The 27,387-nt window shown below is 44.2% G+C and overlaps 1 protein-coding gene across 2 annotated transcripts in view; it reads right to left on the reverse strand.

The window, feature by feature from the left end:
- NEBL (nebulette) overlaps nucleotides 1-15,480 on the reverse strand; it is a 171,023-nt gene extending 155,543 nt beyond the window's left edge. For both annotated transcript variants that reach the window (XM_056857606.1, XM_056857608.1), the window contains exons 1-2: nucleotides 15,391-15,480; nucleotides 13,244-13,338 (exon numbers count right to left, since the gene is read on the reverse strand). In XM_056857606.1, the coding sequence (XP_056713584.1) occupies nucleotides 13,244-13,338; nucleotides 15,391-15,459 (164 nt within the window). In that variant the 5' untranslated portion in view covers nucleotides 15,460-15,480. The remainder of the gene's footprint in view (nucleotides 1-13,243; nucleotides 13,339-15,390) is intronic.
- Between the last annotated feature and the right edge of the window lie 11,907 nt (nucleotides 15,481-27,387).

A 27,387-nucleotide genomic window follows, 5' to 3' on the forward strand; every position in this document is an offset into this window, starting at 1 on the left:
CAACATAGTATTCAACCACAAGAAAATGAATAGAAAATGTGCCATTGTAATTCCCCCGCCGCCATTTTTGCCTTGACAAAGATAATATAGCCAGTGTTAAACATTATATGGCAGTATCTTTCTGGGTTTAGAAAGGCACGTCTTTATTTGTTGCAATAAATGGGGAAGTATTTGAACGACTTTTTCAATGTACAAAATCAAAGTTAGAGTAAAAGCAGTTTCTGCATTTTCTCCTTTGCAAATATTCCTACTTATAGTTCTCAAAAACTGGAAGCAATGGGTTGATGAGAATTTAGTTTCTTCATGTTTTAACTGTTACAATGTTTTTTCCACATTTTTTTTAAGATAAATGTTAAGGCTACAGTTAATTCCAGACAAGTGTTTATTTTGTGGAGTTGTCCACAAGCTGGTATATGACAGCCTATATTCCAGCAATCTTTTTATCAAGAGAAAAAGAATGGCAGGAATCTTAGACACTTAAAGATCAGGGGAGATTTTAAAATGTACTTTAACTACACCCTTTCTTCAAGCAAACTATTAACAATGCAAACTATTCCCTTAATATTAAAAAAACACTCTGAAGAGCTAACACTATTTTTCCATGAAAGGGATTCTAATAGTTGTTGAAAAGCTGGCAAAAATCTCACTAAAGGTCAACTGATAACCTTACTATGGCAATTCTTACAAGTTATTTTCATGGCTTTTTCCTTTGGAAGCAAAAACAACCCAGAGGCTTCTTTGCCTTGGTTTTACACAAAAATTGTTACAACATAGTGACATTTCATGTAGTTCCTACTACCCATGCTGGTGTCTATATCAGCAGTCTACAGCATGTGTGCATCAGTCAGTTTATTTTCATACTTAAACACAATCCCTTCTCTTTCCCAGGTTGGTGAGGTATTTGGCAAATACACACAAAAAAAAACCCTGTAGCAGTGGATATAAATAAGAACACCACCCCAGTCTAATAAGCTCTTCATTAGGCTTAGGCTGAGGCATTTTTTAAAAATGCAGTAAATAAGGTCAGACGTTGCCTGCAATTTATTTGTGGGGTCAAGCTTAGCCCTCATATACACTTGAACTAGGGGTGTGCATTTAATATTTGTGGTCCAAAAATATATCCAAAATACCTTATCAGTATTTTTCAAATATATTTGGGTATCCAGAGCAACATTTTGGTTTCTTGGAATACCAATAATTGGATCTTGGAAAATTCCAGAAATATTCGAGGCCAGCATATTTTTCTTCAATTTCACAGGATTCCCAGACAATGGGAGGGAGTGGGGAGGGAGGCAGCTGTCCCAGGCAACAAGATCAGCTGTCAGGGGGAGCACAATAACTGTTTGCCTACTCAGGACAATTAAATTCTCTGGTTTGATACTGGTTCTGTTAGGCTTGCCCTATTGGCCCTGAGTTCCACTTGGATTATGTGGTTTGATATTGGTTCTGCTGGGCTTGCAACAGTGTCCCTTGTTTAAATTGGTTTGGCTTGGATTCTCTGGTTTGAAATTGGTTGTATTAGGGTTACCACATTGGCTCATGGTTCTGCTCGGATTCTCTGGTTTCACATTGGTTCTGCATTTGGAGACTTTTGGCCAGTGGTTGCTCTTGTGTGTTTGGATATTGGATTCTCTGTCCTGGAGAAAGCATGGAATTTCTTCCCCATAGGAAATAATGATACAAGAAGCTAAATACTGCCAAGTCACTTCCGACTTATGGTGATCCTATGAATTAATGACCTCCAAAGTTAAAAGCCTTGCTCAGGTCTTGCAGACTGCGGGCCATGGCTTCCTTGATTGAGTGAATCCATCTCATGCTGGGTCTTCCTCTTTCCAGCTGCCCTCAACCTTTCCTAATATTATGGTCTTTTCCAGTGAGTCTTGTCTTCTCATAGTGTGAACAAAGTAGGATAGCATCAGTTTAATAACTTTAGCTTCTCGGGAGAGTTGGAACCAAATAATTTCAGAATTTAAAAAAAATCCAAATCCCAAAACCGAATTGGGGATACGAATGATCCAGAAAAAAATGGTCTGGATACTTTTCCTGATATTCTAACCTAAAAAAACACAATTTTTTCCCCAAGTGCACATTCCTAACTGGGGGGGGAGAGAAAGTCTCAGTCCAGACACATCGAACCTGTCCTTTAAGTCCTGTTTTGCTGGAAGTGAATTTCCCCCTCCCAACTTAGATTAATTGCAGCTCTGTTTTGCCACCTCTCCCCCACAGAGGAGAGATAGCACTTGCATACAGATTGTGTTGAAACTTTCTCACACAATGGCAATACGTAACCTTTTGGTTAAATAGCAGTAAACACCCACATTAGAATTATGGCACAAAACTGCCAAACCTAGCAAAGCAATGACAAATTGAAAACCTTCTGAAAAAAACAAAAGCTAGTATAACTTAAGCCTGCTGATTGGCAATCAGCGCAATCCTAAACCGAATTACACTGTTCTCAGTCCACTGAAGTCAACGTGTTTAGGATTGTCCTATGAGACTTCAACCTGAGAGTTGGAGACTGAACATTCTATAGTGAATTGACTGTTAGACTTGGACACTATTTACATTTCCAAACTACAAATCGTTCCCACTTTGTTTCTAAAACACCCCTCCATAAAATACTGTTTTGTTAAATTGTTTTAGTTTAGTTGATTTTCAGAAAATATTATTGCTAGATAGCGCTAACTTCTGTCCTGCCTCTCCATACCAGGTGTTGATGAAATCAATTTAAGAATTCATGAAGCAATGTTTACTCCATGGAGTACTTTTCAAAAGACTCTGGCTGTCTTGAAGAGATTTCTCCTGGCAACAAGTTTAGCCGGCTCTAGCAGAAGGCCAGGTCTGAAACGCAGAGATTTCATTTGCAATGTCTGATAAAAGCTAACAAACATGTCTTTGTTGTATCCATTTTCCCAACAGGAAGCTTTCTTTCATCAACAGGTGTACTTCAAGTATTGAAAAGATTAACACATACTGAACCATTCCACACTTCAGTATCAGACAGCACAATCCTGTGCAGAGTTACACACTTCTAAGCCTGCTGACTCTGCATAGGATTGCTGTAGATCTAAAAAGCAGGTAGCAAAATCATCCCACTAACAGCATAACCAGATGCATTTGTATGTTCCTACTTTGTACAGAAATACAAAAAATGCATCTAGAATTACTAAATTTATAAATGTCAAATGTAGACCAGGATTAACATATATTTTCCATATTAATGGATAGCATTACTGAAAACGCCTGGCTTAGCTGAAAGCTCCAACAAACTGCTTTTCAATTATTTAGGAAAACTGGCCATTACAGAAAAACAGGGCTGAATATTTTCAGAGATTAAACTTTTCAGTTAATCCTGTTTCAAGATAAACACAGCACAACTCATTAATCACCAGCCACACAAACAACACTTATCAGTGGAATCCTAAATACAGTTGCATCATTCTAAGCCAATTGAAGACAACAGGCTTAGAAAGATATAACTCTGCTTGGGAATGAACTGTAAGTAGCCTAGGCAGGTGTTTCTCTGTATTCTAGGGTGTTTACTTATGTAAGCAGAAACAAACACCTGAGGCTGAACCTCTTACTGGCATAGGCTGCATAGAGCACAGTTGCAATGCTGACTGAGCAACAGTTCTCTGCCAAGGTATAAATACTAGAACTATAATATGCATTTAGCAGTGCCTCCACCAGAGTAGAAACCCTTTCAACAAACCTTTATTCATCTGAGCAATGAACCCCAGCTTGAAGGCTCTTTACTATAGCCGTGATGGTTTACTTCCAAGAGGCTTAGGTCAGGAGCATCAGCCTCAAAGGAAGTCCAAACATCAAGACACATATAACTGTATATGCAACTACATACAGACTGACAACGACACAAAAAGGGAAAGAAAAAAGGCGCTTAGGGAATTGACTTCAAGCAAACTAAAACTATGTGTGTATTTCAACTGTTGAAAAGGACAGAATAACCCCTGGGTTACTGAACAGTTATTTACCCAATTCTGTACAAGTTGAGCCCTTATGTTTGTGCTTTCACTACTCTCTTAAAGAGCAGCTAATGCTCTTGCCCTGGCAAGAGCAACAAAGCTCCGTAAATTGCTTGATATAAACAGAGCCTATAGGAATAAATATAACTCTTTGGCAACTGGAACACTGAAGTGGAGAAAAATTAAATGTTATTGTGGAAGTAACTTTCAAAGGCAGTCAGGGCAAGGCCTAACATACTCAAAATAAAAGTATGACCATGCTAATCAAACCCAACCTACAGTTACCTAACTGTGCCTTAACCATAAGATAATGCTGTTCTCTAAATAATGATGTTCTGAACACTGTCTGCTGTGGCAAAACTGTAACAAAGCATTTCCATCACAGTATCATTAAAAATCATCTTATCCAAGGCTTTTTTTGTGCCAGTACATGTTTCCACAGCGTACCAGCATCTCTTTTGGCCAGCAGGGCTTGGGCTGTCTGTGCTGGGGCCAGGCCAGGCCAATTGAGAAGCCATCCTGTAGCCAGCGTCACACCCACTGATGACATCAGCAGGCACAATGGTGTACATTGGCTGCATTGGCATCTCTTTTCCAGCCTGCTGCCTTTTGTAAAGTCCACCAGCTCTGCTTTCTCCAACAGCCTCTGGAAGACTATGGGCCCAATATAGAGCATTGTCTGCCTTAAAGGCTTTCATATACATGTGCTGCCCACCTCCATTCACAGAGGGCGCTAGAGGACTAGGAGGTAGGTTCCTCCTCACCATCCACCAAGCCTGGCCCAATCCTGCTCCCCCGAGTTTGGCTACTGCCAATCTCTCTCTCTCCCCCCACCCAAATGTGGGCCAGAGTCTGTCAAAGATGAGCAGCTGCAGCCCCCTTGCCTCCCAATATAGATGCCTCGATTCAGGGCACAAGCTGAACCCACCCCGCTCAATCCTTCCTTCCCTGGCTGGCCCACCCTAACTGGGATGTGCCAGTCAGCATGGCGCTGCCCACCAGCACTCATACCACAGCCACTTTGCCTCCCTATCTGGGGCTGGGCACTCTCTCCCATCCTGCCAGTCTCCAGGGGCTGCCCCAGATTGCCACCACTGCTCTTCTTGAGCGCTGAGTTGCTTGCAGCCAGGTGCTGCCATCTCAGCTGCCTCCTCCCTCCTCCTTGGGAATGCCTCCTTCCATCCAACCCCAATTTCCCTGACCTATCCAGTTTCACAACATGGCCAAGGAAGGAATCCATGATGGCAGGGCAGAAGACTCATTTTCCCTGAGGCAGGTGCTGCTGGCCCCACCAATTCTGCCAGTCCTGTGGCCCCGGCCCCTGCCTGTATTGCTGCTGCCAGGCACTTGCTGAGTAGCTCGCTGCTGTCCACCTTCTCTAGGGGGGTGCCTCACTCCCCATCCCCATCCCATGTGGCAGAGGGTCCATCTGAGAAAAGGATATGGTCCTGGCCTGGTGGAATGCTAAGGCCAGTGAGGTTCGGCCCTGCTGGACCAAAAACAATCAGGCAGGGCCTGTAAAACTGAGCTGTTCCACCAGGCATGTGGTTGAGGGCAGCAACAGTTTTCCATCTGGCTGGTCCCCCTCCTTCCCTTCTTTTCCTTCCTTCTCTGTCTCTGCTATCCCCCACATATACTATAAATTGTTATTGCTGCTTGGGTTATGCTATTATTATAGATGTATCTGCTGCTGTGACAGCAAGGGCACCTGATTTTTACAGTTGTATTTAAAGTAAGTATTTACTGATTTTCCATTGTTTTAAAAGGTTGTGAGCCACTCTGAGCCTGGCTTGGCCAGGAAAGGGCAGCCTAAAAATCAAATAAATCAAATCAAACCACAAGGCAGTTTTTTACCCACCCACCCAAAAAAACCAGTGATTTTATCACAGCATCAGGTATATGCTACTAATGGAACCTAGCTGCAAACTGCAAAGAAGTCCCGCTGGCTCAAGTACAAGCAGAGACATTAGTTTACCGCAGAGCTGCAATCATGCTATGAATCACAGAAATTGGCTTCCAGTACAATATCCACTGCATCCAGTCGGGTCCCTAAGGATCCCGACATTTTTAATGCAGGTTTGTAACTCCTTTGCTTGTACAAATAAAGAGATCAAGAAACAGTCTGCAAAAGACTTGGAGGCTAGAACAGTTCTGGAAGACTTCTCTGCCTCTGCTTATAGCCTATAAAACAATTCTCATAGATCCTGTTCTTTCTTTTGTGTTCTAAAGTACCAAGGAGTCTGTGGTGATGGTCAATCTGCTAGCAGTGATTGGCTGAGCTGCCACGATATCACAGAAGAATGGGGCAAGCTGAGACTCTATGGCTGCCATTCACTGAAAGCAAAAGGTCCTAGAGGTAGAAGTTAACATGGACATAGAAAAACAGAATTCAGTGGCTAAAGGAAGCAGAAGGGAACTGGGGGAGGGGAATATGATGACAAAAAGAGGTAGGCGTCCAAGCATCTGTGAAAACTTAGAGAACAGACAGAGAAAAGGAGGAACTTTGAAGGGGTCTTGAAATAATGAGCCAAGTTTGGGGCTGTAGGTCTCTAAGTAGGAAGGCTGTAGGTCTCTAATTGGGTATCTTCAAACCACATGTTTTTTTACCCTGCTGTTACTGAACTGAGTTCATTTATATCATACTAAATCTTCAGAGAGAATGAGCTACATGGTCTAGCCAATAAGCACCACATTTGTTCAAGTGCTATCTTCTCATCTGACAGAAAAATTCCTAATGGTTAAGAGTGGTGGACTTTACTCTGGAGAACCTGGGTTTGATTCCCCACTCCTCCACATGAAGCCTACTGGGTGACCTTGGGCCGGTCATAGTTCTCTATGAACTCTCTCAGCCCCACCTACCTCACAAGATGTCTGTTGTGGGAAGGGAAGGGAAGGTGACTGTAAGCCGCTTTGAGTCTCTTTAAGGTAGAGAAAAGAGAGGTATAAAAACCAACTCTTCTTCCTTGACCAAACAATGCTTGTCAAATGAACACACCAAGTGTTCACAGCTGCCATTATTTTCTTGCAATCTGCCCTTTTTACCTTCCTTCCATCAGCCATTCTTACTACCACGTTTTAGTAGCCAGATCATTTTTTTTTTGCTTCTGTGATTATCCATCTATAAACAAAATACATCAATTGTATTTTCAGCCCTATTACTTCATTCCCGCTTCTTGGATTTCTGAAAAGGCAATATGACACATAATCTTGGGTTTTATTAAAAGCTTACCATTTTATTATCGAAATACAGGGTGCCTAAGATTGTATAGGAAGACACCTTTTTTGTCTACATGATGGAAACAAGTTTAAGCTTCACTTATTCCAACTGTATACCCAGAAGCATTTTCTTCTCTCCCTCCCACAATTCTCTTCATAGCATTTGTTGCATGGACAGCTTTTGGGTTGCCACTGGGGAGAAAGGTGGGTTATAAATGAAGTCAATAAATAAAATGTGTCCTTTTCTATCTATCAAGCAGAAAAGGAAAAAAGAAATTAAAGAAAGAGTAAAAGAAAGGTATGGAGAAAAGATGAGCACCAGGAGAAAAATAGTACAGAAAAGAATGTATGGGGTCAGCAAGACTAGACTGGAGGGGGAGACTGAGGTAGATTAAATAAATATCTGAAGTGTGGATAACAATCACACATTCTAATTTTCTCAGAGAAGCAATCAAAGTTATGTCATTCTCACAATATTTAAGGGCAGATTTCATTTTACCCATTCACCATCAATAAATTGCCCTAGTAGGTGTTTGACTTATTAAACTAATCAGACAAACTCGATAAGACAATACTTAATATGCTGTTGTGTTGTCTTTGTTGTTCACCTACAAATGAGACAGGTCCTGTATTCTAAGATAGATCTATCAACACTGGCAACTTCTAATTTGTCACAAATCAGTTCTTCTTCACAGAAGTTTAGTACAGGTTTCTTTTGCTACTTAACTAGGCATGCTGTGTATGTCTTGGGCATCTTCACACACCACCATACTAGGCAGTGACAAATATGAGGGGAAAGCAATCTGTTGGGTAGCTTTCAGATGCTTCGTTCTCTGCAGAGCTGGTTATCAGCACATCTCGCCATAGGCTGAATTAGGCTCAGTTTCAGCTTTTTGGCATAGCACCACTAACATACATACATCGTTGGTAATTTGTTGTAACATGCCAAAAACTAGATTCAGACCATAGAGGAATATGTACACAAAATGAGCTGAGAATAAGCTGAAAGCACCTGGAATTCACATGGGCTGTTGGGTTTTTTCTTGAAGCTGTAATAGGCTTGTAAAGAGGCCCTTCTCTTTCCAACTTGAATCTCTCCCTTTCTGTTCCTTTTCTGAAGCTCATGCCTGAATCCAACATATGCACAGTTTACTAATTAGCACTTCCATTTCTACGGCCAAGAAACACATGTCTCAAGTTGGAAGTTTGCTGCTTCCGCGTAAAGACATCACATCATTACACATGTTCAAAGGTCTATATTTAAAAGTTGTAAACACTGTAGTCATCCTTTTCCAGCACCATAAAGGCCAAACGAACAGAAGAACAGCTATACGGCCATGATGTGTTATAGTGAACACAAAAGCTGGCGAGCAACAATGCATATCGATCCTATCTGTTCACAGGAATGGGAAAATTCATGTCCTTCAAGCCCTTCAAACTTTTTATACCATATTTCCAGAGTATTTGGATTCCAAATGTCTATTGCCAAAGTTACGTATGACAACACAGAGATTCCAAAAAGAACAAGTTTACATTAAAAACAAATATATAGATATTGTATTTCTTGCCAAAGCAATCTGAGAGCAACAACTTCTTGACACCAATAGAAATCCCTGTAGCCAGCTAATGAGTTATTTCTGTTTTTATGGCAAATAACAACTTGCCAGTGGAGGATATCACAGGAAAAAATGTGTTTGCATTCATTCTGGTTTGCATTGCAAAAATAAAGCATGGTTTACCAGTGAAGATGTAACGGCAAACTATGGTTTTCCACAAACCCAGAAATAACTAATTAGTTGACCCTGCTTGAGGGCAAAAGCATGCAAGCCCAGGGATCTCCACCACCACCATGGCTAAACCACATAGCATAAAACCATGATTTGCCTTTAAGTCTAAACCATGTCAATGTCTTCTATTTCTAATTAAAATCAACACAAAGTGTAAAAGGAAAATGTTAACACCTGATCAAAGCACACAATATCAATATGTTGATTCCAACACTAATAGCCCCATTGGAATTATATTGAGATAGCACATTTTCTGAATTCTGTAAGTGAAACTTGACCAATTGGCCTTTCACCTCAGGTTTTTAGGTTCTGCTTTTTTTAGAGCAATTCTGGAGAGCTGATCATCTTCTCACATCTACAGATAGTACAGATGGTATTTTTGTAGAGTGTGTCAGTTCCCAAATAACCTGGTTGCCCATTAAAAAAACGAACCTCCCATTCCTACAAATTTACCTTATATCATTAATGCAAAAGGCAACTTGATTATGTTTAACCAACTAGATGAAAATAAATTAATAAATGGTAAATAAATCTGGAAAGTTGATTCTAACCAGCAGTTGCCAAGGAATCAAAGGAGAACTCTGTTTTCTCTTCATCAAGAACTCTCTGTTTGTAAAAACAAAACAAAAAACTAGAAATAATGGGAATACCCTAATCCAAGATTAGGCTTTTAAAATCTCATTGGTTTCAACAGGAAGGATTCTATAAATCAAAACTATTTAGAAGGATTTGTCCTCATAGCGTTTTAAAATCATTTTATAGTATCTAAATTATTAGGCAGCATAAGAGATTGATCAAGACAAGAATATTCCATTTTTGACATGGTAATATACTTGGAAGCCCTGACCTGGATGGCCCAGGCTAGCCTGATCTCGTCAGATCTCAGAAGCTAAGCAGGGTCAGGCCTGGTTAGTATTTGGATGGAAGACCACCAAGGAATACCAGGGTTGCTGTGCAGAGGAAGTGTCAGCTAAGGCTTCCTGGCTTTCGGCCTCTGCCCATCCCCCCCCCCCCCCCCCCGCATCTACACCTCAATGGAGACCTGCCCGGCTAATCGTTACTGAGTTACCAGGTCCCGCGGAACAATGCCTGGGAGCCCTGGCAATCACCTAGCTATTTCACACATTAGTTTCATGTATGGTTTTTCCTGTGAATAGTTACCGGCTGTTACCTTCTCTATTGTTTCCTTATACCTAACCCATCAAGGCAACTCTGCCTCAACTGGGCCCTTTTGTATTATGTCCTGAAACTAATCAATCCTATTGTATGAATCCTTTAAATGTACTGGTGTTTCCCCATTCTAGCCTTATGTCTCAACGGACCCACTGAACTCGGTGGCTTTCTTAAATAAAACTTTTAGTGATTATGTCTGGAGTAAAGTTCCTTATGAGAGAAACGCAACAAGGTGCTGGAGTCTCACAGGAAGGCACTGGCAAACCACCTCTGTTAGTCTCTTGCCATGAAAACCCAGAAAAGGGATCGCCATAAGTCGGCTGCGACTTGACTGCACTTTACACACACAATATATACTTGGAAACTAGGTGTTTTACTTGCCAGATGTTAAGGACCCAGTTTTCAATGTTATTAGTCAACATCAGCACAGTTAACTATAATTCATGCCAGGAGATGGACTATGTTGGAAGGGTTTGGGGGAGGAGTCCTTTTTTGACCTACCTAGTGGAGCTGTCTAAGAATTAAAACCTTGGGGCAGCCAGCATATTGAATCTCTTTTAAAAGACAGCTACGCATAAAGATTCAAAAAATTCCAATTTTTTCACTACTCGGTTAAAAACATAGCCATAATAGAATAATAAAATACAGGGATTTATTGCCATTCTGTCCCATACCAGCAAAGATATATCTCTATATAGGTGTTTTTTGCTATAAAGTAATGTCATTTCTGTAATAAAATGGCATAAAAATATAACAGAACACACTGTCCTTTGATCAGCTGATTGACCCTACACACAAACTATTGTTTAACAACTGATTCAGAGTATTCATAGATGCAGAATTTACACATAATAAAATTTTAAAACAGCATTAAACATTTATAGTGCTAGCAACTAGACACCTATTACTAAACTGTTTTGTTTATTCATTTATTCATCATCATCATCACCATCATCATTCACCATACAATTTTTAAAGCTATTATGGCCTAATCTCATGCTGTTAGGTAAGGCCAATGTAGGATCAGGTACAACCTAACTCAGCACAGGATTGGCAATTATAGTACTGTTAATGTGCACCAACTATATGTGTAGACTTGAAACTGTGGGCCAACTACACATTACACCTGCCACATGATCACCATGGATACTAGATGAGAGTTCCCTACAGGATTTCAATTTAGAAGAGCTGAAGAGTCCTAATTCTGGTCAGGACCACTGTGCAGGAGGAAAGGGACTCCTGCCCCCCCATGCCATTTGTCCTACCCAATTTTCCCTATCCAAAAGAACACCAGGGACATTCTTCCCCACCCCCCACCCCCAATACCATTTTTCAATCCGAAAAATTGTGCGAACAGGAAGACACTATTCCTTTCTCCCCTGTGCTGCATCACTAACCAGAATTGAGCCCTGTGACATTTCTAAATTGAGTTCCCAATATCAGTCAGTCCATCTTTTTTATGGCTCATAGGCCATTCAGAAGCAGAGTAATATAGCCATGTAACATATGGCCCATGGCAATCAAGTAGCTGATGTAACACGTAGTTTGGCCCTATCTTACACCAAGTCAGACCGTTTGTCTATCAAGTTCAGTACTACCTACTCTGATGGGCAGAGGTTCTAAATTGCTCCGGGTCTTTCATATCTAAATTGCTCCGGGTCTTTCATATCACCTACTACCTAATCCTTTTAAATGCACTGAACCTGGGACTTTCTACATGCAAGGTAGGTGCTCTCCCACTGATCCACAGTTCCACCCTTTAGCTAACTATACTCAATATTGAGGGGCTTATCTAAATCTTTTTTAAAGCAACTGGTTTTACACAGAATGTTCAGTAAAGCTTTTAGATTATGTTAATGCCAAACATGCATTACTTACTGCAAAGAAAATGAACTTGATATGACAGAATTCTATTTTATACGTTACAGAATGTTGCTACCACCAGCACCAACAACATGAACCAGGTCTTGATGTCAATGCAAGCATTACATATAACAGCCAAATAAAACAACAGACAACCTCCCAGCAGGCATATGGACCTTTGAGAAACTGCCATAAAATGGACAGGATGTTGCTTTTCCAGTTCTTCCCATACTTTCAAAAAGAAATCCAGCCACTGATATCATTTTGACATCAAAAAGTCAATCATCACTCAATGACACACCAATGTCATTTTTATTGCTGCTGTATTTCCAATAAAGGCAACAGTGGAAGAGATGAGTCATCATTTTAATTCACCATAGACATCAAGGTGTATTATCACAATCTGGACTGCTTATACTTACGGCATTTAAGAAATTAGTGAGTATACCAGATGCATCAATAGCATCCACTATAATATACAAGAGAGGACAGTTGATCTTTTTAACGTTGACATTTTATATGTACATGTGTCATAGATTCCAGGTTTGACTGGGATGCCACATTCACAAAGGTAAAGACCCTCTTTTCCTCTCATGCCTTTCAGGATAAATTAGAATTATACACAGTATATATACCAGTTTCATATTCTGAAGCCATCTTTATATATCAAACACATGCATACTTAATATTATGATTCAATGAATGGCTTGGATTCACCAGAGAACTTCTGCGTGTCCAAAGGGGGACAATTTTTGCTGATTTCCCCCTCCTGCTGCAGACCTCCAACTTCTTCCCCCCATGCTGTTCCTAAGGATCCCCTTCAGCCAGAAGCCTAGCCCCTCAGAATCACCTGAGGCTACGTCCGCAGCATGGGGCTAGGGGCGAGCAGAGGGGTGAGGGTGCAGGGGCAGGAGGGAATGACGCCAGAGTTGGGCAAAACAAGGGGCGGGGCTGCAGGGGTCTATGGCCAGCACCTGCTTGGTGCATCAGAGGGGGGCTGGGCAAGGGATCACATGATGCTCAGGCCTGCCCATTCAGGAGGAGCAGCTGGAGGGGCAAGGCAGGGAAGTTGCGTTGCATGGATTGAAACCCCTTCTGTCTGCTAAACCTCACAGAGGATCCAAATCAATATGCTCACAATGCAAAGGTCTACCTGCCCTCTCCATCACACCCCATCAGATTAAGTTAAGTTCTTCAAAATCTGATATTTGCAGTACTTACGCATTGCAATACGGTTTCTTCTCATACCCTTTGTAGTTGTTCATGTTCAGAGCCATTTTGCAGACTTCGCAATGGAAACATCCTTTGTGCCAGTACTGAAAAAGAATTCTTATTATTACACAAGGTACTACGCTGCCAATATTTGCCATTAAATCCACTGGCACTATAGAGCAATGTTACTTCAGGCAGTAAGTTAAAACCTTTTTAAACCTATGCATGCCACAAGTGTTATCACAAATATTTTCCATAATGCAAGACACATGCACCTCCTGTGTTATGCTTTTATGAAACTGTAAGCCATTTCAAGGCTTCAGATAGTTGGGGAACTAGTCAATTAATAAATTAATGTACTTCTTTGATTGTGGCACCCCCACACCAGCTTAGAGAAAGAAAAAAAATACCTCATAGAGAGGAGGGGGCAAGATGAAATTTGCCCATACTTCAGTGTTCCATTCTGCTTACAGAATAACCCTTAAATAACTTCACTCAAAAACTCTAAAAAGTGACCCCCCACACACACCAAGTTTCTTTCACCCATCTTCCATCAACTAGACACACCCATCCTATGAAGTAAGTAATATGAGTGTCATTTAAATGATTACGTACAGATCAGGCATTTTGTTACAATATACACCATACCCTAGGGCAGAGGTGTCAAACATAAGGCCAGAGGGCTGGATCCGGCCCCTAGAGAGCTCTTATCCAGCCCGCAAGCCAGCTGAGGCAGCCACCCTTCTCCACACTCCATCTGGGTTGGCAAGACATGACCCGGCCCAACCAAGCGACCTTTATGTTATATCTGGCCCTCGGTACAATTACGTTTGACACCCCTGCCCTAGGAAGAGTTTCATCAGCTGGCCATCAGGCCCTTTAAATGATGAACCACATCCTCCCCTTGTTCTGCCATGCACCCTTTCCTGACCCTAGGTTGACTTCTTCGGGAGTACACCCACACCCACACCAAAAAAAACCCACAAACCCATGCAATTGACATATTGAATGCTAGGAGGAGGAAACCGGGTTTGTTTTGTTTTTCAATTCCTCCGACAAGACTCATCCCAAGAACAGCAAGCCCAGCCCGTGAAGCCTGTTTCTGTAACAAACCAGGCGAACTCTCCCAGAGAGCCACTAATCCCCCCCCTTTTTTTAGGGTGAGGAGGCATCTGTCAATACAGCCTCAGTGTTTGCGGTTTCCCCTACATACAATCGCGCTCTGTGATCCCCAGAGGGGCGAGGGCGAAATAATTTCGAGGGGAAGGGCAGGCCCGGGCTGCTGACGTGCCTCAGCCCCCCTCCCTCCCAGTGACTCGCCCGTCAGTCACGCCAGGCCAGCGCCGTTGCGTAAGAAAGCATCTCTCCTGCACTGCAGCCCTGCTCGGACTCTCCCCAGGGGCCTCGGCCGCCGAGCCGCGAGGGGGCCCGGGGGACGGGAGCCGCGCGCCACTGGCCCAGGGAAGCGGCCGCAGGGGCGGCCAAAGCCGGGGCTTGGGGGCCTGAAGGGGACCCAGCTCCTTCATCCCCCCCCCACACACACACACCAAGGGCCACGGGACTGCAAATCCCAGCCCTCCCGCCGGGCAATGCGTCAGTCACGGGGCGACCCGTGCCCGGGGCTCTGCCCAGGCGGGAGGCGAAAGGCGGACGCCTCCGGCGCAGACGCTCGCGTGCCCCTTGCGCCGGTCCCCTTCCCCTCCCGGCCCCCGGCAGCCGCGGCCCAGCTCCCCAGGCCGGCGGCGGCGGCGGCTCAGTCAGGGCCAGGCCGGCTCTCTGGAAGGGGAGCAGCAGCCCCCTCCCCCAGCTCCGCTCGCTGCTCCCCTTCCCTCACCACCACGCCTCACAAGCCGCCCGGGCGCCTCAATTTGCAGGCGCGGCCGGGGCGGGGGGAGATGAAGGGGGGGTGGCCGGCGCAAGAGACCCTCACGAAGTTCGCTGCGGAAAGGAGAGCGCGAGTCCGAGCCCCCATCCCCATCCCCATCCCCCCCAGTAGCGCAACCTCAAACGCAAGGCGCACCCCCCCCCCGTGAAGGCATCTACTGCTTTAAGCAGGTGCAGCGCCGGACGCTTGAGGCGGGGGGCTCGCTGAGGCAACCCCCTCCTCCTCCTCCTCCCCCCCCCGCCCAATTCCGACCCTCCCTCGGGGCGCGCACCTTATCCAGGCAGTTGACTTTCTCGGTGGGGTAGACGACTTTGCCACAGCGCGCGCACTGAGGGTTCATGGTCAAGCGGCCGGCCGAAGGACCCCGGCGGAAGCGGCCGCCCCGAGCCCCTGGGGCATGCCCTGCCCGCCCCCGCGGAGCGAGCGCGGCTTCCTCGGGGGGCTGCGGGCGGGGAGGTCAGCGGCGGGGAGCGCGCGGCTCCAGCGGGAGGCTGCTGCGACAGAAGCTCAGCGGCATGTGCGGCATCTGCGGGCAGGCGGGTGGGTGGGTATAGGAGGGGACGCGCCGCCCGGAGCCGCCGCCCGCGCCTGCCTCCGCTTCGTGCCCGCGCGCTCCGCTCCCCCGCAGAGCCGGCCCCGCGCCCAAGGGCGGGCTGCTTGAGTCGCCCTGCGCGCCTCGCTAAGCCGGGCCTAAGCCCTGGCCGAGGGGAGAGACGCGGAAAGGTCAAAGCGGGGGACGGGCAAGAAAGGGCCACTGGGGTGGGTGGGAGGCTTGGAGAACTGACTGCGAAAATCGATTTTCAATGGGACCGTTTAAAGCAGCGGTTCCCAACCTTTTTGGGACCAGGGACCACTAGGACTTTTTTGTTGGGTGCAAGGTTCAAAATAAAAATTCCGAGGATTTGAAAATAAACTTTAATCATAACTGTTAGCTAAACGCTAAACTTAGAATAATATTTGAATATATATTTTTATGATAGAGAACGTTTAATTGAAAATATTAATTAATTATGGGTTTATAACTTTGTTTCGCGGACCTTAATTTAGTTCTCGCGGACCCCTGGGGGTCCACAGACCCCCGGTTGGGAACCAGTGGTTTAAAGGATTCTCTTTGAGCTAATCCCTTATTTATACTTTATACCTTGTGTTAATTTTATATTAGGTTTTGATTTAATAACGCTGGATAGGATCAGAACAGGTTAATTAAAATAATATTGGGATTCGCTTCGTTAGCAAAAGTTTGTGCAATTCATTTTTAGATGGAAGAGGGAGAGGGGGAAGTCATCTTATTGTTAAATTAGTGATACTACTTGTTTTTCTTTTTATTATTACTATTGTTTTTAGTATTGGATACCGTTTCTGTTGATATGTTAAATGAAGAAAATAAAAAATTATTATAAAAAAAAAAAGGGCAACTGGGGTCTCCTCGCGAACCGGATTTTTTTTTGGGGGGGGAGAAGGGGGATAGAGGGAGGGGAGCCCCAGACGGTGAAGACAGAGTTCTAACAGCGGTTCCTCGGTGAAATAGGCGTCCTCGGGAGGTGGTGAGCTCTCCTTCCCTGGAGATTTTTAAGAAGAGGCTAGATGGCCATCTGTCAGCAATGCTGATTCGATGACCTTAGGCAGATCATGAGAGGCAGGGCATCTTGGCCATCTTCTGGGCATGGAGTAGGGGTCACTGGGGGTGTGGGGGGAGGTAGTTGTGAATTTCCTGCATTTTGCAGGGGGTTGGACTAGATAACCCTGGTGGTCCCTTCCCACTCTATGATTCTGTGACAGCCCGTTCACTCTGCTTCCGCCCATGAAGAGCTGCACTCACCAGTGAGCTATTTGCAAAGCCCACCTCAGCATCTGTACTAGTTCCATTGGCATTCCATACGCAGACCAAACAGGTGAACTGGGAATATGTACCACTGAGGCAGGCCCTTCCACAATGTAAATCACATTCAACGCAGTAGGATTTGCTTCTGAGCTCAGGACTGGGTTGGACAGAAAATCGCGCCATGGTATTAAGACGCCCTACCCCTGCCATGGTGGCCCACCCTAATTGGGAAGAAGGGCAGGGTGTGGACAGAATTGAGCAAGTGCAGAGGAGAGTGAGGAGGAGGATCAGGGGCCTGGAGACCAAGCCCTACCAGGAAAGGCTGAGGGATTTGGGAATGTTCAGTCTGGAAAAGAGGAGGTTGAGGGGGGACATGATAGCGCTCTTTGAGTATTTGAAGGGCCATCACTTAGAAGAGGGCAAGGAGCTGTTCCTGTTGGCAGCAAAGGATAGGGCTCGCAATAATAGGTTTAAATTGCAGGCAGAAAGGTTCCAGATGGATATTAGGGGGACGGTTTTACAGTAAGAGTTGTTCGACAGTGGAATCGGCTGCCTAGGGAGGTGGTGAGCTCCCTCTCACTGGCAGTCTTCAAGCAGCAGCTGGACAAACACTTGTCAGGGATGCTCTAGGCTGATGTTGCATTGAGCCGGGGGTGGACTAGATGGCCTGTATGACCCCTTCCAACTCTATGATTCTGTTATATAAATTTTATAAATATATAACCTGAGGATAGTCTCAGTTAGGCCTTCTTAGTATATATGCACAGGACTGGATTTTTAAAAAAAATATCAAAGCCTTTGTAGCGGGAAGGGTCAAAAGAACCAGCAGCTGCAGTTTGAATTTGGAGAGAGAGATAAGGCTTTTAGCAGGACTGGAAGCAGACTCAGGGGTGGCAGCTAATATCTGGGATCCTATGGTTAGACTGCAGTCTTCCTCCTTTAGTTAGGTTTCCTGCTTGCTTCCAGTATGCTCTCTATTTATTTTTGTAAATATATTTCTTGGTAACAGCTTCACTCATCAGACCAAATCCTACTTGGGGTTCATCGTGTAGGCAGAATAAACCAGCATCTGCCTGCTCTAAGCCTTTTTCAGCAGTGGCTCGTAGTTGGTGCGTTAGCCTTTCTGTGCAGTTCAGGAAGCACCACAAAGATTTAAATGGGAAATGCTGGATATGTCAGAACGCAGATGCAACACTCTATCATATGAGGTGGTCATGCAGGAAGGCAAGAAAATATCGGGTGATGATATATGATAAATGCAAAAAAAAAAATTGAAAATTACGTTTGCATTGAACCCTGTGCACGTGTTAAGTGCCATCAAGTCGCTTCCCACTCATGGCGACCCTATGAATCAATGTCCTCCAAAATGTCCTATCTTTGACAGCCTTGCTCAGGTCTTGCAAATTGAGGGCTGTGGCTTCCTTTATTGAGTCAATCCATCTGTTGTTGGGTCTTCTTCTTTTCCTGATGCCCTCAACTTTTCCTAGCATAGCTCTTTTCTAGTGATTCTTGGACCCTAGAAATAGGTTATTAAATATCTTGCCAAGCAACATTTTGCTATGCCAAAGCTGATCAGAGGGAATCAAACCTCAGTTGGTATTTGCAAGCAAAAGTTTGGCTTTTTTAAAGAGCAGTGCTCGCATCCCCTCATGAGGTAAGATAAGATTTCATTCTTCATATTTTTAAAGGCAGAACATTGTAAGAAACAGCATAGATTATCCTCAAATACCTCTTCACCACAAATACAGTGGAAAGATTAAAATGGAGCATTTCCATAAAACCCAGATAGAATTGCTGAAGGCACTTGCGAAGCTCTTGGAAGGGTGAATGCTCTACTCAATGGAAATTTGCTCAGATTGATGGAATAACTTCCAACAATGTTAATCCTTGCATACCAAGGAGCCGCTTTTAAATTTGCCAAAACAGACCTAAAATTATTGGTTCTTGTAGGCTATCAGGGCTGTGTGACTGTTGTCTTGGTGTTTTCTTTCCTGACGTTTCGCCAGCAGCTGTGGCAGGCATCTTCAGAGGAGTAACACTGAAGGACAGTGTCTCTTAGTGTCAAGTGTGTAGGAAGAGTAATATATAGTCAAAAGGGGGTTGGGTTTGAGCTGAGTCATTGTCCTGCGAAGTATTAAAGGTAACATGCTAATCATTGTCCTGTAAGTATCAAGATAATGTGCTAATGAGGGTGTGGTATGTTAATGTGGAACCATTGTATCCTGAAGTGATCTGTTGACATGTGGAATCCAAAGCTAATCTGCATGGCTATTGTGGACTGTAGTCTTTGTTAGTCTGGAGGTTTTCAGGACAGGAAGCCAAGCCTTATTCATTCTTAAACTCTCTTCTTTTCTGTTAAAGTTGTGCTGATGTTTATGAATTTCAATGGCTTCTCTGTGCAATCTGACAAAATAGTTGGTAGACTTGTCCAGTCTTTCAGTGTCTTGGAATAAGACCCTGTGTCCTGTTTGGATCAGTCCATGTTCAGCCACTGCTGATTTCTCAGGTTGGCCAAGTCTGCAGTATCATACATACCTTGTTTGTATGCTGCGTTGTGTGGTCCCGATGAAAACTTGTCCACAACTGCAAGGTATACGATATACTTCTGCAGAGGTGAGGGGGTCTCTTTTGTCTTTTGCTGATCGTAGCATCTGTTGTATTTTCTTGGTGGGTTTAAACACTGTTTGTAGGTTATGTTTTTTCAAAAGTTTCTCCATCCTATCAGTGACTCCTTTAATAAATGGCAAGAATACCTTTCCTATGGGAGACTGTTTTTCCTGAGTTTTCTGATTTTTGTTTGGTTTAATGGCCCTTCTGATTTCATTTCTGGAATAGCCGTTTGCTAGCAGTGCGTGATTTAGATGATTAATTTCTTCCTTGAGAAACTGTGGTTCACAGATCCGTCTTGCACGGTCCATTAATGTTTTGATTATTCCTCTTTTCTGTCAGGGCTGGTGGTTGGAGTTTTTGTGTAAGTAGCGATCTGTGTGAGTTGGTTTCCAGTAGACCTTGTGACATAACTGAAAATTCGTTTTATGGATGACAAGGGTATCAAGAAATGGGAGTTTACCCTCAATTTCTTTTTCCATGGTAAACAATGTTTGGATGGATATTATTGAGATGGTTTACAAAGTCCATTAATTTTTCTTCACCATGGCTCCAAATAGTAAATGTATCATCCACGAACCAGACTGTAGGTTTGAAAGGTGCCGATTCTAATGCTGTCTTTTCAAAATATTCCATGTAAAAGTTTGTTATTACTGGACTGAGGACTTCCCATAGCTACTCCATCAATCTGTTCATAAAATTCTCTATCCCACAGAAAATAACTTGTTGTCAAGTAATGGTGAAATAAGGCTGTTATATCTTCCGGAAAAATCTGGTTAATCAATGAGATTGTGTCTTTTACTGGAACCTTGGTAAAGAGGGATACAACATCAAAACTGACTAATATATCCTGTGGATTGAGTCTCAACGGACTGATTTTGTTGATGAAATGAGTTGAATCTTTGATGTAAGAAGTGGTTTTTCCGATGTGGGTGGTCAAATATCTAGCTAGTTCATATGTTGGGGAATCAATGGCACTCATGATGGGTCGGAGTGGGACAGAATCCTTATGAATTTTAGGTAGTCCATATAATCGTGGTGGTTGTGCTTCTGTCTTGCATAGTTTTCTGTGAGTGTCTGGATGAAGAGTGGAATTCTTGTTCAGTATGCTAGTTTTCCTGGTAATTTTGCAGGTTGGATCTCGTTTTAGTTTTTTGTATGTGGTAGGGTCCAGAAGTTCCTCAATCTTCTTTTTGTATTCTTCTGTTTTCATGATCACCGTGGCATTGCCTTTGTCAGCTGGTAGAATAATGATTTCTGGATCTGCATTGAGGGTCTTGATGGTGTTTCTCTCCTTGTGTGCTATATTGCTAGCAGGGGGCTTCGCTTTTCGTAGAATTCTTGCTGTCTCTCCTGTTATTTCCTCAGCATCTTCTTCAGGTAGATTACAAATGGCAGCTTCTACATTTGCAATGATGTCTTCCACTGGAATTTGGGTGGGAGTGACTGCAAAGTTTCCTCCCTTGGCTAGGATGGAAGTTTCTTCAGGTGAGAGTTGTCGGTCTGTCAGATTGAAGATAATCCTAAAATTAATCTCCTGCTTTGTTTCTGTAAGGACTGCCATGTTTTTCTTTTGTTCTTTGCTTTGTAAGGGACCTGTGTGTCCCAGTTAGAGCTGGGGTGTTCTCAAAGGGAGAGTCACCATTTTTTGGTGTTCCAATATCCTTCAGTACATCTTGAAACCTGCTTTGCATCCAACACCCCCTAATCCAGCTAAGTTTGTAATACATCCTTCTATTCCATTCTGTGTGTGTGTAAAGTGCCGTCAAGTCGCAGCCAACTTATGGTGACCACTTTTTGAGGTTTTCATGGCAAGAGACTAATAGAGGTGGTTTGCCAGTGCCTTCCTCTGCACAGCAACCCTGGTATTCCTTGGTGGTCTTCCATCCAAATGCTAACCAGGGCTGACCCTGCTTAGCTTCTGAAATCTGACGAGATCAGGCTAGCCTGGGCCATCCAGGTCAGAGCCTATTCCATTTTAAGACTCTATAAATTGTAGGCTAGGGGCTTTTCCATCATGCTCTGAAATCCTTTTCTCTTATGTTGTCCTCTCTTTGTTTTTGTTTGTTTTTATGCTGAACATCCAGCTTCAGGGCCAGTTTATGGCTGAGGCAAGGTAAAACAGTAACCTTGGCTAGCATATTTTGGAAAGTGGCACTTCCTTTCTCATCTTCCCTGCCCTGACCTGGGAGCTAAAGGAATTAACCCTTCTTTTCGCCTCTTCCTCAAGCCCTTCTTAAAACCAGCCAAACAAGCCCCAATGTCCTACAGGGATGCCCAGTCTTTCCTGAGATTCGTCCCCAGGGCAACCAGAATGATGGCCAAACTCTCACGAGAGGAGGGGATCTCATGAGAAAGTGGGAACCCCTTTGGGTCAGTGCAGCTTGCCACACTGGTTTTAGAAAGGCTTGCATGAGTGACAGCACATGGGGTGAAGGAGGGGCAAATGAGGCAGAAGACAGGGCAGTTATGTCCTTTGGTGGCAAATTTCTTACACTGCCACTATCCAAAGCAGGCACATTTGGGCTGAGGGATACATCTAGAGCCATCTGCTTTTGAGGACTTGAGTTGGACACCGTCTCTTCCTGTTTGCAGTGCTGGAGAGTAAACAAAAAAAGGCAGCTCTCAAAAACGGGTGGAGGCCCAGATGCGGCCCTTTCTCCCACTCTGGTGCTCTTAACAGCTCTGAGACCTTGAGCTGTTTAATAATTTTTAGGAGCATTGGCCTGTTAACCAATGCTACATTCTGGCAGGCTGCTGCTCCCAACAAACTTATGGGTAGCTAGATAGCCAGATGAAGTTAGTTCCATGAAATCACGTGGCTTCAGAGACATAATTAAACCACCTCTGATATATACAAAAGATAGTTTTAGGAGGGATTGCAATAGATTCCTGTGGTGGCTAGCATTCTCTGTTTGGTCATCTGCATATCAGGCAAAATACTACTTTATGTTTAAGTATAAGACTAGACCGTTTTCATGTATAATCAAGAGTAGGGAAAGTCACACTAAGATCAGTTATAATCATTTGTATAACTATTTAAGCCCCACCCCTCCAAAATGGGCATACGCCCCTCCTTTGGGCCTGCAGCCAAAGGTTTGACTGATAAAGTCAAACAATACGTGGAATTCAGTCTTCTCCAACTACAGCCCACTCTTGGGCTACTTAACACTAAGTACCCCTGTCTACAAAAATCTCCCTAAAACATTTGTTATCTCACAGTCACAACAGATAACTCTTCCTGTTCATAGACTGAGAGAGTTTCACATTTCATCGCTTTCTCATTTGCCCTCATTAGCATTTTGTTTTGCCAGTGCTTTGCTTCAAAGATTTTTGTGTTTTGTTCAGAACTCCACCAGCCTTCTCCTACACACCCTCCTACCATAGCACTTTATGTCATTTCACATCAAGAGAGTGCCTGGGTGTAATGTGGCTGCCATGTTCCTTGGAAATATTCCCTTACTGCCCACAGACAATAAGAAATAAGGAATATATATATCAGGTGCCTCTCCCACCTGGCCCAGTTTTAAAGGTGTAGGGTTCCCCTCTTCTCTGATCTGTACTCCCCTCCCCATTTATCTCTTGCAAGAGAAACCCTGAGTCTCATTAATACTATTATCCCAACACTACCTCCTGAGGAGGACCCTACACTTCGAAATAAGCTTCTCTGAAATCAGTGGGTGGAAAATGCATAGAAGATGGATGCAAGCGGTACGTGTGGAGGAGCTCTAACTGCTTCTTCTGGAGTGGGGGAATTGAGCAAAGAGGGAGAGGAAGAAAAAGAAGAAGAGTTGTTTTTTATATGCCGACTTTTTCTACTTCTTAAGGGAGAATCAAACCGGCCTTCCCTTCCTCTCCCCACAACAGACACCCTGTGAGGTAGGTGAGGCTGAGAGAGCTCTAACAGAGCTGTGACTAGCCCAAGGTCACCCAGCTGGCTTCGTGTGTAGGAGCAGGGAAACAAATCCAGTTCACCAGATTAGCCTCCGCCGCTCATGCGGAGGAGCGGGGAATCAAACCCGGTTTTCCAGATCAGACTCCACCGCTCCAAACCACCACTTGTAACCACTACACCATGCTGAAAAATTGCTGTTTCATATGCACACAGCATGCATTCCCAACTGTCTCATCCCCTCTGCAAAATACACAGCAGCTCAGAAAAGATGAGAGATTGAGGTAAGCAAACCAGCTACATTTGTATGCCAAACTACCCAGTTAAATTCTGCCACCTCTGGAGTGAGGTGCCTCCTGCTTCTCTTTTTATTTTTATAGCTCTGTTAAAGAGTGTGGCATTTTACAAAGTGGAAAGGTGCCTGCTCTGAAGAGTGTATAATCCGAAATTTAACATAAGAGAGATAATAAATGTGTTCATTTCACACATGCAAGAGAGTGAGATAGGAAGAAGGTGGCAGAACAAAGCGCACCACTGCAGACTGCAGGTATAGAATCATTACCACATTTTGGGATGCTTCCTTATATTCAAAACTCCCTGCAAATAGAAAACCAATACAGCCAGCATATGAGGGGGGGATAGAACAATTGCCCCTGTGGTGGTAGTTTTCTGTTTGCATGGAGTTTTTATATGGAACACTATTCAAATTCATTGCTTGAGGTCTGAAACAGAACAGTCCATTCCTCATCCTCCTCCCCAGTACTCTGCCACATCATTACCAACTCAATCTTTTGCATGTGTGAACCAGGAATTAGTTTCAGTAGAAGGCGGAGTTGTGCCAAAGGAATCACAGAAAAGGTGGGGATAGAGGATGTTATGTATGCATGTTGACAGTAGGCAGGAGAAACCCTGCCGAGCTTGGGGTTCTCCGAGGCTCCTAACAATGTACGCGCCATTGGTCACTAGGGGTCGTTCCCCCCCAATCACGGACCGGGGGGGAGTGGCCGCAGGCAGCCAGAGGAGCATATAAGCGGGGGCCAGTCCACTGTATTGCAGTTCTGTTCTCGTTCACAATAAAGCGGTTGTTGTTGGAACTCCGTCTCCGACCTCGTGTGTCCTCCCCCATGCGGACTTAACAGTGGTGACCAAGGCTGGTAGGCAGTCCGGCTGTCCTGCTGACTCCTTGCTAAAATCACTCTTGCCTCTGCTGCTTTCTCGGTGCCGGTAGGCAGCCCGGCTCACCTTGCGAAATCAGTTTGACACAAGTGGGAGACTCAACACACCGCACCATGGCCGTCAAGGGCACCATGAAAGCTTTCAATACAGCCCACCCCAGCGAGTGGGAAAGCTACACCGACCGCCTCGCGTTTTTTCTGGACGTGAACAATGTTACCAACGTTGGCAAGAAACGCTTCCTGTTCTTCAGCGTGTGCGGCCCTCGGACGTTCCAGCTGGCCCAAACATATTTTAAATGTTGCATTTTGCAGGAGGCATCCAGGCATAAGAGACAGCAAGGGGGAAAGGGTGAAGTCATTTGGGGAAGGAGACATTTAAATAGCTGAGGGTGGTGGAGTGGAAGTAGTGAAGATCACAGGCAAGGACATATCAGGACAGGAAAGTGAAGACATGGGGGGGGGGGCAAGGCCATGGAGGTAAGAGTGAGGCTTGTCTGCTGGATCTGGACAGGGACAGGAAGCCAACAGAGATTTAAGGAGGGGTGCCACATGGTAGATAATGATGCAATTTTAAAAACAGCCTTGCAAGGTGGCCCAATGTTGTTGTTATCCCCAGAGAGATAATATATCCAGTTCATATCCCCACATTATCTCCAGAGAGGCTTGCCTAAAGCCATATTGTGAGTTCATGGATGAAAACTGGGGACCAACCAGATCACAGCTCATTTGCTTAGCCACTACGTTATACCAACGCCATCTTAACAGGGCAAGAGCAGCATATGAAGCCACCCTCTAGCTACCATCCACAGTGAGTTACTGATGGCAAGCATCCACCACTATAAGCATCATATGTCACAGATTACAAAAACACCATAAGTCCAGTGGTCTCTCATTGACATTGACCCTAAATGGATGCCATCTGGTGATGCTTGATGAGCATCACTTTTGTAAAAAAAAATTTTTTACTATTGTAGCCTGTGCCCCAGTACAAGCCTAATATGTTACATTTTCCCCACATACGTCCCCAGGTTGAATCAACGACATGTTCTAGCACTTCCATGCTTCCCAGGCACATTGGGGCCCAATTAACATCATGATCATGGCAATGGAGGGAGAAGGCTTAGACCTACCCCTTGTGCCATTTCCCTGACCTAAAACAGCTGCATTTTTCTGACCTGTTCCATTTTCCTGACCTGACCTGCCCCATTGGAGGCCGCATGTGTACCAATATGGCTATATGTCGGTGGAGCAACTCTCCAGGGCCTGTTCCAGGTAGGGAAAATGATTCAGAGGTAACGTCTAAGGCCCTTCCCTTCACATCCTGTGTTCTTCATCTACATGAGCCCCATGTGCCTAGGCTGCACAGGGGCTCCTAAAACGCATCTGTGATGCAACCAAGGGACATACTGAGGAAAAACAAGATGTATTGTTAGACCCTTCAGTTTACCCCTGGTGCTTACTGAAAAACAAATGCATGTCTACCCAGATGTCCTACTGAGGCCTATAGGGCTTACTTCCAGGCAATTGTTCTCATGTTTGGTCTGCTGCTACTACTTTTGGCTTGAACTAGGGGTCATGCTCTCCCACCCATCCTTTTACAGTCCTGCACCGGCACCCCCATGTCTGCATTACTGAGCTCTATAGGGTTTGTGATACAAATTTCTGTAGGGTTTTTTTTCCCCATGTTTGGGACAGTGGCCTGAAATTTATAGCTGCTGAAACCATCCGACTCGTTGGCACCAAGATGAAACTGAAATTTTGCACACCACTGCAGATCTCTTCCATACAGGCAACAGTACTGAAAGTGAACAGGTAATTTAAGATAGTATCACTGTTTGCTGACATGCCAATGGACTGAACGGTGTTGGCATTCAAAATCTTAATTATTATCATTTACTACTCCTGAGCTCCTGTCCTAGAAACTTCTTTATTCTATTAATTTAAGGTTCACTTGGGTTTTATGTTTAAAGCAATGTTTTCTGCGGCGCGCAGTTTCTCGTGTCATTTCATTTAAAGGCTTGACTTGTAAACAAATTAAAAAAACTTGATTTTTAAAAGGAGGATGATTAAAGCTTCAGTTTAGTTTGTTGATAGGGTTGCCAGGTCCCTCTTCATCACCAGCGGGAGGTTTTCAGGGCGGAGCCTGAGGAGGGCGGGGCTTGGGGAGGGGAGGGACTTCAATGCCATAGAGTCCAATTGCCAAAGCTGACGTTTTCTCCAGATGAACTGATCTCTATCGGCTGGAGATCAGTTGTAATAGCAGGAGATCTCCAGCTAGTACCTGGAGGTTGGCAACCCTATTTGTTGGAGGGACCAATCTCGTCAGATCTCAGAAGGTAAGCAGGGTCAGTACTTCGATGGGAAGTACACCATGGAAGACTCTGCATAGAAAGGCAATGACAAAGCACCTCTGCTTCTCGCACTGCTGTCTTTCATGTGCCTGTACAATCTGGGGGGCTGATTATGTTGGGGTTTGTTAAGAGGCCCAATGAATCGTGACTGCGGTTAGAAAGTATTCAGGTCAAGCACACAATAAAACAGAGTCAAAGACTTGTTTCTTAATCAAACAAAAAATCCTTTACTGTACTAAAATTCAGGAAGGGTAACATGGAGTAAAACAAATAACATCTTCCTATCTAGTTCCCTACAAATCTTGCTAAAGTATTAGCAGGTTCTAAGGCTTAAAATCCCTTTGTCTGTGTCTCAGCCCAAGAGAGCTGAGACCAGGCATCTTGCTTCTGTGAGATTCAAAAGTAACTGACTGTCCTGCCC

The sequence above is a fragment of the Euleptes europaea genome, chromosome 11 (assembly GCF_029931775.1).
Source record: "Euleptes europaea isolate rEulEur1 chromosome 11, rEulEur1.hap1, whole genome shotgun sequence".
Classification (NCBI taxonomy): Eukaryota; Metazoa; Chordata; class Lepidosauria; order Squamata; family Sphaerodactylidae; genus Euleptes; species Euleptes europaea.